The sequence below is a fragment of the Pinus tabuliformis genome, chromosome 1_1, assembly GCF_031772625.1.
Source record: "Pinus tabuliformis cultivar Carrire ecotype Pingquan chromosome 1_1, CPIR1, whole genome shotgun sequence".
NCBI classification, from domain to species: Eukaryota; Viridiplantae; Streptophyta; class Pinopsida; order Pinales; family Pinaceae; genus Pinus; species Pinus tabuliformis.
Window position 1 is genome coordinate 407,408,902 of NC_142297.1, and position 19,101 is coordinate 407,428,002.

Below are 19,101 nucleotides of genomic sequence, written 5' to 3' on the forward strand. Positions count from 1 at the left end.
CTATCCCCAATTAATAATACTAACTATACTCATTTTCAATTTTTAAGCAAAAACACACAAATTTTTAATTTTTAAGCAAAAACACACAAATTTTTAATTACATGCCTACGAAATATACGTTTAGGTGACCTTTAAAATAAAATATTTGGTAGCATTATATATTGCACATTAACAAGAGGCATTCTTATATCTGTTTTATGCCCAAAATCCACTTTTGCGAAAACACAGTGACATGCCCAGGTGGCTCCTGTTATTATTATTCTTCATCATCCGTTAATAAGCATAAGCGTTGAAGATGTGAAGGCACGTTCAACATAGTTGAATGGTTGCAACCACTTAAATCAAAATATTGAAGTCCTCTCAGATTCTCGAAGGTATCTGGAAGCTGCTTTAAAAGCAAGCAGTTTGACGGGCTAATGTCTCGCAGCAGTATGACAGGTCAATGCTTTGCAGATTTGTCACATTGCCGAACCTATCTGGAAGCCGCTTTAATTCCGTAAAGCCTGATAGGTAAATGTGTTGCATATTTGCTAGATTGCCGAAGGTATCTGGAAGCTGCTCCAATTGCCAGCAGTTTGACAGGTGAAGGTATTGCAAATTTGCTGAATTGCCGAAGGTATGTGGAAGCTGCCCTAAGTCCAAGCACTCTGAAAGTATAATGCGTTGCAGATTCACTAGATTGCCGAAGATATCTGGAAGCTGCTCTAATCCCCGACAGCTCGACAGGTTAATGTGTTGCAGATTTGTTAGATTGCTGAAGGTATCTGGAAACTGCTTTAATCCCGAACAGCCGGATATGTCAATGTGTTGCAGATTGCTAGATTGTCGAAGCCATCTGGAAGCTGTTTTAATCCCTAACAGCCCGACATGTCAATGTGTTGCAGATTTGCTAGCGCCGAAGCCATCTGGAAGCTGCCCTAATTCCGAACAGTCCGACATGTCATGCCGAAGCCATCTGGAAGCTGCTTTAATCCCCAACAGCTCGGCATGTCAATGTGTTGCAGATTTGCTAGATTGCCGAAGCCATCTGGAAGCTGCTTTAATCTCGAAAGCCCGGCAGGCAGGGTTGGAATTTGGATTTTTCATTACCCGTCAAACAATTTTTTTTTTGAGGCTTTGGGTCTTTATGTTAACCGTAAAGGAACGTTATGTTTAAAATTTTGCCCTTCAATCATAATGTTTTGATAAAAAAATGACCCTTCATTAATAAAGCTTTAATTAAAAAAATACTTTTCTGTCACACAACTATGTTAATTTTTCTCACAGATTTATAATAAGAAAAGAAAAAAAACATAACCATAACTAAATGATTTGTTGAATCATGAAGGTTGTTTTACTCATAGATGGGATCTACAATTCCCATATCATCCAGATTCCACTTATGAGTTATTCTTCCAAAGACATGATACAAAAATTATGGGTATATCTAGAAATCTATTTTACTCACACCCAACTAATTGTTATTGCAATCATTCCTATTTCAATATTCTCAATTTGGATTTCTATTAGATAATTTAAATGTTGCGGATTTATTTCACCAATATGAACCAATAAAACTTCCCAAACATAAATTTCCATCTCAAAGACTTTGAAATTGACCAAAACTATTTTTGACATTCCTCTCCACCATCATAATCACATGGAATTAACCTAAAAACTGAATTTTTAATAAAACCAACACAATACATGAACTTAATTTATTTAAATATAAATAACATAAACTTAATTTATTTAAATAAAAACAAATATATTAATGTAAATTCGAAATATTACAACACTTAAATTATTGATCATCAAATATTCACCTATAACTTTAAATAATATGAACTTAATTTATTTCCATAAAAACAAATATTATGGCACAAATTCCAAATACCACATATTACAAGGCTTAATTATTGATAAGTCAATAAAATATATTACGAGTAAATATGTGCGATCAAATTCCAAAACTGCTGCCATGCATGTTTTCAGCGGTTTGAGAGGGTAGTAATGAAATTTTCGTTAAAAAGTGAACCGTCAAAAATAGGTTTTATAACTTTCAAAACTCATGGCAAAAAACGGTTTCTTTTAATTTTTAAACGTAAAATACGATCAAAATGCCTTATGACGGGCATTTTGCCCGTCAAATTCCAACCCTGCCGGCAGGTCAATGTATTGCAGATTCGTTAGATTGCCGAAGGTATGTGGAAGCCGCTCTAATTCCCAACACCTCGACAGGTCAATGTGTCGCAGATTTGCTAGATTGCCGAAGCCATCTGGAAGCTGCTTTAATACCCAACAGCCCGACATGTCAATGTGTCGCAGATTTGCTAGATTGCCGAAGTCATCTGGAAGCTGCTCTAATCCCGAACAGCGCGACATGTCAATGTGTTGCAGATTTGCTAGATTGCCGAAGCCATTTGGAAGCTGCTTTAATCCCGAACAGCCCGACATCTTAATGTGTTGCAGATTTGCTAGATTGCCGAAGGCATCTGGAAGCTGCTTTAATCCCGAACAGCCCGACATCTTAATGTGTTGCAGATTTGCTAGATTGCCGAAGCCATTTGGAAGCTGCTTCAATCCCAGACAGCCCGAGATGTCAATGTGTTGCAGATTTGCTAGATTGCCGAAGCCATCTGGAAGCTGCTCTAATCCCCGACACCCCGACATGTCAATGTGTTGCAGATTTGCTAGATTGCCGAAGTCAGCTGGAAGCTGCTCTAATCCCGAACAGCCCGACATGTCAATGTGTTGCAGATTTGCTAGATTGCCGAAGCCACCTGGAAGCTGCTTTAATCCCGAACAGCCCGACATGTCAATGTGTTGCAGATTTGCTAGATTGGCGAAGCCATTTGGAAGCTGCTTTAATCCCGAACAGCGCGACATCTTAATGTGTTGCAGATTTGCTAGATTGCCGAAGGCATCTGGAAGCTGCTTTAATCCCGAACAGCCCGACATCTTAAAGTGTTGCAGATTTGCTAGATTGCCGAAGCCATTTGGAAGCTGCTTCAATCCCAGACAGCCCGAGATGTCAATGTGTTGCAGATTTGCTAGATTGCCGAAGCCATCTGGAAGCTGCTCTAATCCCCGACACCCCGACATGTCAATGTGTTGCAGATTTGCTAGATTGCCGAAGTCTTCTGGAAGCTGCTCTAATCCCGAACAGCGCGACATGTCAATGTGTTGCAAATTTGCTAGATTGCCGAAGCCACCTGGAAGCTGCTTTAATCCCGAACAGCCCGACATGTCAATGTGTTGCAGATTTGCTAGATTGCCAAAGCTATCTGGAAGCTGCTTTAATCCCCAACAGCTCGACATGTTAATGTGTTGCAGATTTGGATTTGCTAGATTGCCGAAGTCATTTGGAAGCTGCTTTAATCCCCAACAGCCCAACATGTTAATGTGTTGCAGATTTGCTAGATTGCCGAAGCCATCTGGAAGCTGCTTTAATCCCGAACAGTCCGACATGTCAATGTGTTGCAATTTTGCTAGATTGCCGAAGTCATCTGAAAGCTGCTTTAATCCCCAACAGCCTGACATGTCAATGTGTTGCAGATTTGCTAGATTGCCGAAGCCATCTGGAAGCTGCTCTAATCGCCAACAGCCCGACATGTTAATGTGTTGCAGATTTGCTAGATGGCCGAAGCCATCTGGAAGCTGCTCTAATTTCCGACAGACCGACATGTCAATGTGTTGCAGATTTGCTAGATTGACCAAGCCATCTGGAAGCTGCTCTAATCCCCGACACCTCGACATGTTAATGTGTTGCAGATTTGCTAGATTGCTGAAGGGGTCTGACAAAGATCTTATTCCAGAGAACGAAATCTGCAAGTATTTCAACGAAAGGAGATATAAAAGTCTTCTAGCGCGTTTTCTAAATTCCAATCTGGAGATATCACAAGCCGTTCCAGATGTTTCAACAGTATTATCCACTAATTGGAGATATCAAAAGCCGTTTCACATGTTTCAAATATCTAAAGATAGGTGTTGTGTAGCGAGGCGACCGCAAAAATGTTCACATGTTTCAAATATCTAAACGGAGGAGTGGTGCAGCGACCCGACAAGGAGGGGCATCCTTAAGTCGATGGCTGATTTTTTTGAATATTTGGGAATCTGACGGTATTTGACCTACCACGCCTATGTCCAAAAAGAATTTCATTTGGAGAATCAGCAATCTACTTAAACTCACTGGATATGGAGTGGTCCAGGTTAAGCTAACTTTTTTTTATTGAAATTGTTGCAAAATTATGATAAAAATCTATAGTTAAACTTAAATTTTCCACATATTTTTCCAAAGACTAACTGAAAAAATCTATATTTTCGTAGCAAAATTTTCTCCAGCTTAATCTACTGTCTATAGATATGGATGATTGTCATCTCATTTGTTACCCTAAGTATTAAAAATAAATAAATAAATACCTTTTTCGAATTCATTGGAAACCTGTTGTGCTATGTTATGATAAAAAATAAATGTATATTTTATAACAAAAAAATAAATGTGTTTTACTGAAGTCATCGATTTCAATTTACCTGCGATTCCTCCTGCACCAACGCTGACCAGATCAGGGAGAATGAATGGTAGCTGTCCACTTCTAAAACCGTCAACTTCATCGATGGAATCCGTGAAGGCAATGAAAAGAAGCGATGGCGCTCTAAGCGAAGCCATATGAGATTCGATGACTGTAGTGCATTCATAATTACTTCATTCATAGTTACTTCCGTGTTATCACATGAGTAGATAGAACCTTGAACATCAAGAAGTTGCAAGTTATTCATTATGCAGCCTGAAAATGATGGAGCCATCCAATTTGTCCAGCGCATGCTAATTCCCCGCACTTGGGTTACTCCCTGCACATGTTTGAAAAACAACAAACAATCAAAAGCTGTACACAGATTCTATTTAACAAACCACTGCAAATATAATGATTGACTACTTACAGATTGTTGTCGCAACAAATCGTCAAGATCCTCATTCCGCCAAATCCGACGAGGCAGAGTTGGATTCTTGGCAAGATCTCTTCCCAGATCTCTGAGATGATCATGCATTTTAATCCTAATTTTAGTCCTATCATAACGATTCACTCCACTGTCTACCTCCACAAGACTCTTATTCTGCAGACTTCGAAACCCCAGCGAGCCTTTCCAGCCCGATCTGTCCCATATTCTTATTGCAGTATCTCTTCTCTCGCCGATGAAAAAACATGCAATATCTAGGAATATCTGTTTTTCGTCATCTTGAAGAAGATCGTAACTAACTTGTAGACGGGTTTTTATGTCTTCCGGGAGTATTTGTTCAAGTCTTTCCAGTTGGTCTTCCCAAAAGGGCTTCTCACGATTTCCATAAAGAAGACCTCCAAACACCTTCAAAGACAAAGGCAGTCGATCGCACGCTGTTAAAAACTTATCAACGAGATGCTCGAATCCTGGGAGTGGATGTGGCTCGGTGAAGGCATGCAAGCAAAAGAGCTCCTGGGACTGTTGTGGATTAAGGCCAGTTAAGGTATAAATTGATGACTCTTCCACTCTCGACCCTTTGAGAACACCTGTGTCTCGAGATGTAATCAATATTAAACTGTTGGATTGAAGAACATCTCGAATTGGCCTGAGAAGTGCATCTAACTGATTTACATGATCTACATCATCTAAAATTACCAACGCCTGAGAAGATAAGAGACGGGATTTAAGCATTTGTATTCCTTCACTAACATCTTCTATCTTTTCTTTTTTTCCAGTTAAGCCCTCAAGAAGCTTTTTCTGCAGTGATTTTAAAGATTTTTTATGTGCATTCTCTCTTACATCAAATAACATGTAAGATCTATTGTACTGTGAACTTTTCTATTGAAAAGTTCTTTAGCCAACGTTGTCTTTCCTATACCACCCATCCCTACAATCCCGATAACCTGAGGTTTGTCAGTCTGCTGCCGCTGCAGATTATTTTCAAAATCGTTAATCTTTTCATCTAAACCAATTGGATATTCTGCCACTTCGAAGCGGGGTTTTATCATCTTTTGCGACACACAATCAATGACATTCTCGAGCAGCTCCCCCTCGTCCCTAGTGAGTCACAAGAAAATAAATAAATTAATAATTAGAAAACAAATGAAACAATAGGTAAAAAAATCTTACATATTGCATCAGTAGAGCGGAAGTTCGACTTCTTACCCGTTAAACTTCTGCAGCTCTAGCCCGCTCATTCCTGCAACAGTAGAGAGAGCAGTCCTCCAATTTTCAATGGTGATGGAGCTGTAACGCGGTTGAGAGTCATAGCGTAGGGCTTGAGCATACAGTCCTTTCCCACGTGTCTGTCGAACCACAGTGGGCTCGACACCGAAAAACACGGGAATAATGGGAGCCTTTGACTCCACTATCAGGAGGAGCTCATTGAGACACCATTCTGACTCTGCAAATCTGGGAGAAAAGATAACCACGTGGACGGATGCGGTTTTAATAGCGTCTTGTATCTGAGAAGTTAAAGAATCACCCACTTGCATTTCCTCCTTGTCCCAAAAGACTCGGATTCCATCTTTAACCAGGCAACGGTATAGATAGCTGGCGAAATTATTTTTTGTATCAGGGCCACGATGACTTATGAAGACATCGTAGCGAGATTTGGTGGGGGGATCAAAAGCAGTAGAGGTGGAGGCAGATGCCATTGGCAATTGCAATTGATGTGTATAGAGAGAAATGGGGGCCGATGGAAAGGTATGCAAATTGCCTGGTATTATATGAATTTAGGAGTTTGAGAAGCGCAGAGAAACCATGGAAAGATTGCGATGAAAAATATTGGAGTGCAGAGATATAATGTATATATATAAGCTAAACCCTTCAGCCCTATTTTCTGCAGCTTCTGTGAAAGGGTGATACATTCATGATTCCCTAAAAGCTGCTGCAACCCATCCCGACGGTCACTTTAACCTATCCCGACGGTCACTTTAAGGAGTGGAAATTGCTTACGAAAAGACGAGATGTTCAAATGTAAAGCAAGTGGTCTTGGTAGGCCATTGCCGAATAAAATAGTTGTCTGTGCCGTGAACACCCACATTCCTATGGAAATTGCATGCGAAGACGAGATGTCTAACTATAAAGTAATAGTCTTGGTAGGCCATTGCAAATTGCAAACAAAAGACAAGATGTCCAACTATAAAGAAGTGGTCTTGGTAGGCCATTGCCCAATAAAAATGTTGTTTGTGCAGTGAACACCCACCTTCCTATGGACACACGTATTTAAGTATACCGCTTTTTAACATGTCTGGTGACTCAATTCTTTCTTCCCAAACAATAAATGTCTTATCAAAATCAAAAGATTATTGACTTGCAAACTTTGTAAGTCACTAAATAATTCATATTACACCAATATCTTCCACACGGCAATAAATGTAATGCAGTTTTGTCATTTCTTTGCATTGCATTGAAGATTTCACTAATAATAAATTTATAAAAATCAAGAAGAAGATTTCGAGATGTGACGCGGCACTGTCAACACATTTTAAATTGATTTTTTATTTTTTTTAATACATAAAATTATTATATTAATTTCTTAATATGTAATTTAAAAAGAATGGGTTTAACGATTAAAAGTTATACAAATATATTAACTATGCACAATTAAAACATATATAATAAGCGAGATAATAATTATTGTACAAGTTTTTATGATGGGAAAATTTAATTTATAATTCTTTTGGTTTTTGAGTAGTTTATTTATTTTTTACATTTAAATAAAATGAGTTTTTAGCTCATTAAAAATTATTTTTTATTTATTTTTTTATATTAAAGTAAAATGAGCTTTGAACTAAGCAAAAACAGCTTTAAAACTTACTCTAAATTCAAAATTTGTTTATATGCATATTAATAATTATTAAAATTAAAATTAAATTAATTATAAAACATTTAAATTTTGTAATAATGAAATAATAAATTAATTATGTATATAAAATTTAGCATAATCAGTTTTAGAAAAAATAAACATTAGCAAAGTTGTTTTGTGAAAAAGCATGGAAAATTAGCCCACCTACCAATAATAGGCACTGAATTTTGGAGTGATCTACTTTTTGGAAAAACCGGAGATGTGATATCATCCATCGTGAGTCTAAACCCTTCATCCCACCCTTCATCCCATACCATATCACTACAACACAAAGGGGGGTTTTAAGACAATATTTAAGACACTTTTTGGGTAAATTGTTCTAACTTGAAACAAAAGAAAACTTCTGTATTGTCTTAAATATTGTCTTTAAGCGGGTGTCTCAAATTAAATTGTCTTAAAATATTGTCTCTATAAATTTTTGTCTCTCCGAAGAGAATTTCAGTTTTGTCTCTCTAGAGAGAATAGTTGGGGTTAAAGACATATTGCCTTTAAAGGGACAATGTCTTTGACCCTAACTATTGTCTCTCTAGATACAATAAAAAATTACATTCAAAATAATACAAAATCACTTTTGTCTCTTTAGAGACTATATAAAATAATGAATCAAGAAAAATATCTCACCATTGAAATAAACCAATATTAAAAGTATTTAATTAAAAATAAACCACAATATCATTGATTAATTCATATTAGGAGACAGTGGAATCAAACCACCAGGTACTCTTCCATTAAGCTAGCACCCTTTAAAGAACTATGTGAGAGTTATTAAACAAAAATGCATCTAAATTAAAATCACAACAACTAAAATTATATCAAAATCATTCTCAAAATAAATTCAATAAAACCACTTTACAAAGCGGTCACAAATATCAGTAAATTGAAAATAATACTTTTGAATGAAATGGTTGAAAACACAATGGTTAGATTTACATTAAAGTTGGACCCAAAATAATAAAACAATAAAAACCTTTGCAACACAAATATGCCAATAACTTTGCAAATAATATAGGCATGATGATATTTTATTTTTGGTAGCTCTTTATGCACTAATGGTGAAGCAAAACATCATCAACATCTAAAACATAACTCAAGGTGGAAGAGAATAATACCTACTCTTTCTACTAGGTATTTGGCATCACCAAGCTCATGTTATGCTACTTAGTCTTGTGAGGAGTTTCGAGAATAAGTTCAGTACTGGGATTTAGTCGAGGTTCAGACTGCAAGCACCTTGATTCTAGTCCAGCTAGTTCAGTTGCATCTTCATTTGCATATTATCCGTCTAAGGACGATTCAATCAACACCATCACATTCTTCCCTTGTATCCAATCTAAAGTCTGCAACAACAATTCCCACATCATAATTTCTGACAGAATTTCAGATAACCATGGAGATTGGCATCGATAAGTATCACTAGAGAAAATTCAACCTATACTAGACATATATGAAAATGAGGGTAAAAGATACACATTTTTCTATCTATCCCCAAGTATTGGAGATGGAAACCAACAAAGGGAAGGAAATGAGTTTCTATAAACAAGAACACTCAGGATAGATATTTTTAGGAAACTACAAGGTAATGCGAGGAAACAATTTTGAAAAAGGTGAAGAGAATTTTTTTTCATTGAAGTTATTTCCCTTCACCTCCCATAAAATATCTTATTTGTTTTACTTGAACTTTCATATTTTAGAGATATCGCTTTTGATTTAGTGAGCTACGGAAGGATTAGAAAACCCTTTATTTCCTTCTTTCTAATTTTTCAACTACAACCTCTAAAAAATTAATGCAAAAACATCGGAAGCTAACAGGAAATTGCAAGAAACCATTGATGCATTTCCAGGCTTTTGGAAACAATTTCTCGTATCAAAATGTATTTCAAAATCAAAATACTTTTAGTATTGGCCATAAACAATTCTCAGAATGCATTGCCGCTTTTAAATATAGTGAAAAAAGGATATTATGACCAAATAGATGTTGAAGAACTCCTTAACAGTGAAACATAATAAAGCAAAGCAATCACAGATTGCAAGCTAAGATGTTATAGATTATAGCATATAGAAAATGTTTCATATCCATTATGATTATAAATGACCATGCTACGAGACTAGTAGCAATAAGGAGAGTTTAGAAAATTATCAGAGAAACGATTTATAATTGTAATTTATGATTCTCTTGTAATGGTGATGATAAGAACAATAAATTTATAACATAGGCTAGAAAGTACTGATTGACAATATGATCCAGTGGACAACAATAAAAAGTGGAATAGAGTATTGTGAAGACCTGTGTAGGCTGGAAGAGGAGAAAATATTTAACCATCGAGAATGTCAACAGAGGAGTAGGGCACTTTTTCATGCCTCGGGAATATGTGGTTTTGAGCGGGCAGCTTAGGGTGGGTAAGTCCACTGGATAACATGAGAAATCACATGGATGGATTAGTGTCAGTTTTATTTTTGTTTTTTTGTTTTTTTTTTTTCAAAAAGAGTATGAAATATATATATATATATATATATATATATATATATATATATATATATATATATATATATATTGGTGTTTTTGGCTTATTATATAATAAGGTTACGTTAATTTTTGATGTCTCTTGAGATGGTTTAATTTCCTCAAAAATGGTTTTCATTTTCAACCTCTTCCCATAGTTTAATTCCCCAAAAATGGCTTCTATCTTCAACCTCTTCCCATAAGTTAATATTTTGCATTGCCTCAAAACATGAAGTACGATGCAGTTTTGGGTTGCTCTGTCACTTACTAAACCCACAATGAGAATGGTGTATGGATGAGCTTCTACTCATGATCGAATCTGGGTCAATTATTATCCCCGTCTTTTACAATGTGAACCCTACAAACATGTGGTGGAATCCTTTGGACAGAAGAAATGGACTCTATGTTGAGGCTCTCTGCATCCTCAAAGAGTAAAAAATATTTTACCATGAAACTCATCAAGAGAAGGCGCGATACAAGTTCGACAATATTGAAAAATGGAAAAAGGCTCTAATGGAAGTTACAGGGAGAGAGGGTTTGAACCTTGAGACATATGATGGGTGAGACATCGACATCCCTCTTCGTTTCATCCCTTTCAATTTTTTTGGAACGATTTGTATATCACAATTTATCTTGATAAGCATTTCTTACTAGTAATTTCTTTGTCAATGTTCTTTTCTTAGTGACGAGGGGCGATTGGTCGACAATATCATGCGAGAAGTTATTAAAACAAAAGTAAAGGATGATGAACCAAAAATTTCAAGAGAACAATGTCAAATGAACAATGTTAGCAGCAACTAATGGCAACGCTATATAGTTGTGGATGATAGCAACGCCATATGCAGACAGTCCAGTTATTAATTACAAATAAAATAAAAAACATTTTTTTGTTATTTATGGAAGAGCTTTGTAAAAACACACTTTTAGTGGTTTTTTATTTTTTATTTTTTCAAATTAAATTTATTGGGGTGTCTCCTAACATACTGGGTTAGACAGGGTGGTTCCCAATATCACAATCTTGTTTTTATGGAAAAGCCATTGGGTTTGCAATTTCTGATTCTAGTTATTAATGGGAGAGATCATTTTGTTATAAAAGTTTTTATTTCTTTATCAAGTAATGCTTCTGCACTTTAGGGAAATGTTTCTCTGTGTGTTTCATTGTCGAGTCTGCTCCATTGGCCGCATGCATGCAACACACACTTCTTGTACAACTCTTCAACGTTTTCTGGCCCTATATCTCCCTTAATATATTCAGAAAGGTATGGCTTCTGGTTCATTTTCTCTCAGTGTATCCATGTATGAAGCTACATGAACTTCAAATATATTAAATATATAGTTTAGAGGAAGCTCACCATCAAGGTTTTAGTTTTCTTTGATTTTTATGTGTTGTAATCATAGTAACAGTTTTCTTTGAGTTTTATGTGTTACCAAGTTTGAATCAAATTTTTTTATTTTATATGAAAAAATGAAAAAAGTATGTTTCGAGTAGCTCGCAGACATCAGAATTTTATATGAAGAAATCATGTTTAGACGATTTTATATGAAAAAATGAAAAAATTATGTTCCGAGTAGCTCGTAGACATCAGAATTTTATATGAAGAAATCATGTTTACATGAAGCTCAGCATCGAAGCATCAAAATTTTATATCAAGAAATAGTTTAGAGGAAGCTCAACCTCAAACCTTAGTTTTTTCTTTGTTTTTTTTGTTGTAATCATAGTTACCAAATTCGAATTAAAATTTTATATGAAAAAATCATGTTTTGAGTAGCTCGCAGACATCAACATCAGAATTTTATATGAACAAATGAAGAAATCATGTTCAGGATTTTATATGAAGAAATGAAGAAATCATGTTTTGCGTAGCTCACATACCTACATAATCCTGTTCAGAAAGGATTGGACCACATTACCTATTCCTTCAATAACATATTTTGCGTCTGGAAAGTCCTGGATCTGCAAAAAGAAAATAATATTGATAGCAAGATAATCAACATATTTGATAGCAATCGGAGATGCCAAAGATGAAATGGCTCGTGATGTGGTGCTGAAGGGCTACGATGGGTGACAGGGCATAGGAATGTCTGCACACACTTATGTAAATGGAGAATTCTTCAGGCACCCCATGAAAACACGAGTTAATCTGGACGAAGCCATGATTACCAACATATTTGTTGGTGCCCTGTTGGAAAGGAAGAGGAGACAAAGCACAAATAATTCACACATAAAACACGAGCTGCAGCTCTTCTATTGATCACACAAAACATGATGATTACAATGAACCTAATGAAGGGTATTTAACCTTCTCCAACTAGCTAATTGCCTAAAATATCTTGACATGCAACCACATGCAATCACACACTCAAAGTCGTCTATCACTTAACTCGACTTGACTCAACACTCAAACACTCAACCACTCAATCACTCAGTTAACTGATTCTCTATGTTTAGCCAACTCCACATGCAGGAGTAATTATCTTATTTTAACACTCCCCCTTAATTACCACTGCTAAACTAAAGCATGACTCATGACAACTCAAACATGCCTTCTGGTCTATTCCTTAGCTAGACTTACAACACACAAGTTTCTTTTATGAAACTCAAACACGTCTTGTGCTAATGACTTAGTAAATATATCCGCCAATTGATCACTAGATTTACAAGGCTTCAAGTGAACTTCTCCATTGCTCACAAGTTCTCTAATAAAGTGATATCTAGTATCAATACGCTTTCTCTTCTGATGAAACACACTATTCTTGGATAGTGCAATCGTTGAGGTGTTGTCACAATATATTATTGTTGATCCTTGTTGTTTCTGCTTGAGTCCATCAAATACTCTTATTGACCACACTGCTTGACATGATGTTGATGTTGCTGCTACATATTCTACTTCTGTTGACAAAAGTGTCACAATGGACTACTTATTATATGCCCATGAAATCACACCCGAACCAAGGTAGAACACAAAACCATAAGTTCTCTTCCTATCATCCAAACTTCCTGCGAAATCGCTATCTGTGTATCCAATCAAATCCTTCTTTAATGTGCTTGCATACATAATGCCACAATCTCTAGTTCCTGCTATGTATCTCATAGTTATTTTTCATGCACTCCAATGTGTGTCTTTTGGAGTCTCCATAAATCTAGAAATCAAACTCACTCCTTGCATGATATCTGGTCTTGTAGTTGTGAGATACATGAGGCTTCCAACCAATCTTTTGAATAGAGTTGGATTGACATATGATCCTTCATCATCCTTGCTTAACTTTGTACCTGTTGCAAATGGTGTAGGGACAGGTTTGTAATTTTCCATCATGAATCTTTTCAATAAATATTTGGCATATGTATTTTGACAAATAAAAATTCCCTTTTCAGATTTCTCAACTTCTATGTGAAGAAAATATTTCATGAGACCAAGATCTATCATCTCAAATTATTTCATCATGGCTACTTTAAATTCATCTATCTCAAAATCACATGTAAAAATCATGTCATAAACATATAAGCAAACAATAAAAATTTGTACATGCTCATTTGCCTTTATGTATAAGGTAGGCTCAATGTTGCTTATGTAAAATCCATTCTTAATCATGTAGCTGTCGATTCTGCTATACCAAGCTCTAGGTGCTTGCTTCAGTCCATTGAGTGCTTTCTTCAACTTGTAAACTTCCTCTTCATTACTCTCAACTTCATATCCTAGAGGTTGCTACACATAAACTTCTTCTTCTAGAATTCCATTCAAGAAGGCTAATTTCATAGCCATCTGATATACTTTCCACTTATTTTGAGTTGTTGTGGCTAGAACTGCTCTTACAGTATCCAATCTGACTACCAAAGAAAAAGTTTCTCCAAAGTCTATTCCCGGGTGCTGCGAGAATCCTTTTGCTACAAGTCTTGTTTTAAATTTGTCAATTTCACCTTTTTCATTCAAATTTGTCTTGTAGACCCACTCCACACCATTGATATTTTTGTCCTTTTGAAAATCAACCAAATCTCATGTATCATTCTTTTCAATAGCTTCAATTTCTTCATCCATGGCTTGCACCCAATTTTCATCTTTGATTACTTCTTCAAACGAAGAAGGTTGGAATGACAACAATGCAAAATTCGAACTAGCAACCAAATCATCATAAATATCTTTCAAACTTCTCATCTTTCTCTTACCATTTCAGCTTGATTCATCACCTGATTAATTGATGGGAGAATCTTGATCTGTTGATCTGCTTGAGGATCCATGTTGCTCTGAAAATTTTGGATTCCTTGTTGGTGTGTCTCCGTTTGGTGTCTTTACCTATGATTCTTGCTGCTTCTTTTCTACTACATCATCTACTTCCATTAGCGACACTTGTTCATCAACTGTTTTGTCTACAGTTCCATTTCGTGACTCTTGTTCCTTGAACACAACATCTCTACTAGTTATGGTCTTCTTTGTGACAGGGTTATACAATTTGTAAGATTTTTATTGCTCACTATAACCAATGAATATGCATTTTTCACTTGTATCATCCAATTTGCCTCTTCGTTCCTTAGGTACATGTGCATAAGCTACACATCCAAATACTATGAGATGAGATACCCTGCAATAGGTACCTGACCATCCTTTTTCTCGTACTCTGTTCATTACACTCTTTGTAGGATATCTGTTGATCACATAAATAGCATATGAAACTGCTTCTGCCCAATTAGACAAGTTTCTGCCTTTCAACATGCTTCATAATTGTCCTATTCTTTCTCTCTGCTACATTCTACTGCGATGTGTACCTGGTTGTAAACTGTCTTCTAATCCCATGTTGTTTGTAGTAATCATGGAATGCCTTTGAGTTATATTCTCCATCGCGATCTGACCTTAATACCTTGATCTATCGATCACTTTGGTTCTCTACTAAGGCTTTGAATTCTTTTAACTTTGCAAAAGTTTCAGACTTTTGCTTCAAGAAGTAAACCCAAGTCTTTCTGCTATAGTCATCAATGAAAGTGAGGAAGTAGCAACTTCCACCAATCGACTGTGTCCTCATAGGTCCACACAAGTCTGTATGCACTAGCTCAAGAGGTTGCTTTGCTCTGTATGCAACTCCCTTTGGAAAAATTTCACGGTGTTGTTTTCCCAAGATGAAACACTCACAAGTACTAGCAGGCTCTTTGATCGGAGGTAATCCTTTGACAATCTATTTCTGCTGCAACAATCTTAAACCAGAAAAGTGCAAGTGTCCAAATCAAAAGTGCCATAACCAATAATAATCAGAACATGCAACTGTAAAAGAACTCACATGACCACTGTAGTTCAAAATTAGAGGAAAGAGTCTTTCCTCGTCATCTGCACCTTTGCTATCAACTGCTTATTTGGGGGCTTTTTTCATATATAACACATTCTTAACCTTGAAAGATAACTATGTATCCTTTCTGTGTCAATTGACCAACACTTAACACATTATGTTTGAGACTAGGAACATAATATACCTCTAAGCTTGTCTTCAACTCCCCCTACTTGGTCAGAATGTTGACCACTCCTTTGCCATCTACTTCCATGGTCTTTTCAGTCCCAAACTTTACCTCTGATTTCACAAATTGATCGAAATTTGCAAACAAATCTATGTTGCCTGTCATGTAGTTACTACAACTATTGTCTAACAACCACACACTAGTGTAAGGTTCATGCATGGTATGGCAAGTTAAGAAGATGGAGTTATAACACTTTGTAGTGACTTTAGCTCTTTGGTTCCCTTGATGAGCTATCTTCTTCCTACAATCATGAGCATAGTGACCAAATTTATTGTAATAATAACATCTCACCTTTGATTTGTCAACTCTTTGATTATTGTTGAAGCTTTTGTAGTTGCTTCCACTTGCATGTTGATGCTCTTCTCAGCCATCTTTCTGACCACCATATCTTCCACTTCATCCTCTGCCTCTCGATCTACTTCTATCTCAACCTCTATCTCTTGAAATAGAAACCTGGCTTTTGAAAGTGGTCTCTAAAGTGCAATCCTTATTTCTGTCTATGCTTGCCTCATGCGATAGAAGTGATCCCATCAACTCATAAACTGTCAATGATGTCAAATCCTTGGCTTCTTCTATGGTTGCTACCACAACATCAAATTTGGTAGAGAAAGATCGGAGGACCTTCTCAACCACTCTTTGATATTTTATATCTTCACCATGAATCTTTAACTGATTTACGATAGTTATGACCTGATTCATGAAAGAATTGATGTCCTTTGTCTCCTTCATCTGCAGACCTTCAAAATTGCCCCTAGTATTCTGCAACTTAACAATATTGACTTTGGCCATACCTTTATAGTTTTTGGCCAAAGTATCCCATGCTACTTTTGTTGAAGACGTGATCATAATCTTCTAGAACACTACTTGGTCCACTCCCTGCTGAATAAGCTGCAACACATGTGCATTCTTCTTCTTGTCTTTCTTCCGTTGTTCCCTCTCTATATTATTGAGAGCTTTTTCTTCTTCTTCCTTCTTAGGTTTTGAAAACCCAAACTTGACATAATCCCAAACATCATGTGCCTGCAACGTGGTCACCATCTTAATGGCCCACACATAATAATCATTCCTTGTAAACGGTGGGAACTAAGGCTGGAAATTTGAGAAAGCCATCTTTCTCCAAAAATACCTTTTTGAAAAAAAAACCTTAAATTTCTCCTTTGTAAAGCTCTTTAAAAAAAAAAAAAAAACCCCTTTCAATAAAACCCTAAATTTTTTATTAAAAAAAAAAACTTAAAAAAAATCTTTTTGCAAAATACCTTTTTGAAAAACTCTTAATTATATATTTTTTTTATATAAAAAAGAAATTAAAAAAAATCTTTATATATAAAAACAATAACCTTTATATAACACAGCCTTCATGTAAACTCTTTTTCAAAAACTTACGTTCTTTGACCGAGCCAAAAAACCTCCGTGTACAGGAGTCCAACTATCATAGGAAATCGATGGCTATTGGGTGGGGGCTCTGTAAGCTACTATGGTGATGGGTGTTCAAAACAGGTGAGTTTTCTACGAGGTCTGCGGACCAAACGAGCTCGACAACTGAGAAAATTTTGATTCTCTTATAACTCACACAATGCAACTCTTATAGCTGCAGCGGCAGATTTTCTCTGTCTCAAACCTTTCTCACCTTGCTCTGATACTAATTTGTTGGAAAGGTAGAGGAGACAAAACAAAAATAATTCACACATAAAACACGAGTTGTTGCTCTTCTATTGATCGCACAAAACATGATGATTACAATGAGCGCGATGAAGTGTATTTAACCTTTTCCAACTAGCTAAGTGCCTAAAATATCTTGACATGCAACCACACACTCAAAGTCATCTATCACTTAACTCGACTTGACTCAACACTCAACCACTCAATCACTCAGTTAACTGACTCTCTATGTTTAGCCAACTCCACATACAAGAGTAATTATCTTATTTTAAGATGCTCGATGAAATTCCAAATGAAACAGGCAGGCAATTGAGATCAATTCAATTCATTGAATATGTGTGAAGATATTTGAAGATATGTGAGGATATTTTTTAGTATGGCGGTAGCGTTCAACCTAAAGCATGGAGGGAGGCTTTGCAATGTTCTCACAGTATGTCGACATCTAGTTGACATACCTTTCACTCAAAATGAATAAGCTTGGAAGGGAATAATATATTACAGATCTTGGCATGTAGCATAAATTGATATCAACTATCACTAAAAAAGAATAAGATTTTGAAGAGAATATATTACAGATCTTGACATGTAAAATAAACCGTTAGCAGAAGATAATGCCATCCATAATAAAAATGTTTATTAGTGTTAGAGTCCTATATTAATAGGATTCATAATTTTGAATGGGCTATAATTAGTCTTGTAATATTGTACATACCTTTGCTTTTCTGCAAATGTTTTCCATATTAAAAAATTAAAAAAGGAAAGAGGGTATGTCCTAAAAGAAATATCAAAGGACAAAAAGAATAAGAAAAGATCGAAAAAGTGAAAAAATATGAGCCCCAAACAAAAACAAATCATGAAAGTGTGCAAGTCCAAGTGCCATTAATTTTTACTTTACTGTACAAAATAATGATTGTGTGTAGCTTTTCATAAATGCCACAATCAATGATAGTCAATCTATTTAATCTTGACTATTTCATGCTTTAAATTTCATGTTTATAGTTAGAGAATAAAAGATCTTTCCAAACTGTTTAATCTTGGCAGATCAATAATTAGGTAGAGAAATAAAATGTGCTCATAAGCCTAATCTGAGCCATTCGAAGATATAAGGTTAGAATTAGATAGTTTACTTTTCAAAAGAAAAAGAAAATAAAGGGTCTACTAGCTTAAATGCACCCAATAAAGTGAAGAAAAAATGTTAGGGTAAGTAAAGGGTAAGTAGAAGAAAGGTTGCAGAAGTACAAAGTTGATTGAAGCAAAAGCACATTTATTATGCTTAATCATATGATGTAGTGTGCAGGAGCAGTTATGAAAGTGAAAGGATGTTCACAAGTTGATTTGGCTAACTTCCCCTCATTCCATTTCACCTGCCACTACATACTTACCAATTTCCCCATTATCCCAACATTTCCTAAGAAAATGCCCTTTTTCCCTTCATTTTCACCCTTGCCCCATGGTTTCACACTTTTCCCTAGCAAATTACCCTCCAAAATTCATTCCAATACCCAAAAACCATTTTCACTAGTGTGAAACCCATTCCCCTTTGACATGATCATTTTCCCCTTATTAATTTCCCTTGAATTCCCATAAAACCCCCTTTAT

General features: G+C 35.9%; 1 protein-coding gene across 1 annotated transcript; it reads right to left on the reverse strand.

The window, feature by feature from the left end:
- Window positions 1-2,060: 2,060 nt before the first annotated feature.
- Window positions 2,061-6,815, reverse strand: LOC149213406 (uncharacterized). The gene is given in 5 exon segments (XM_089389021.1): window positions 2,061-3,807; window positions 4,513-4,830; window positions 4,921-5,816; window positions 5,819-5,906; window positions 6,294-6,815. Coding segments are annotated over 5 exon segments (3,357 nt in total). The 5' UTR covers window positions 6,636-6,815; the 3' UTR covers window positions 2,061-2,094.
- Window positions 6,816-19,101: the final 12,286 nt, after the last annotated feature.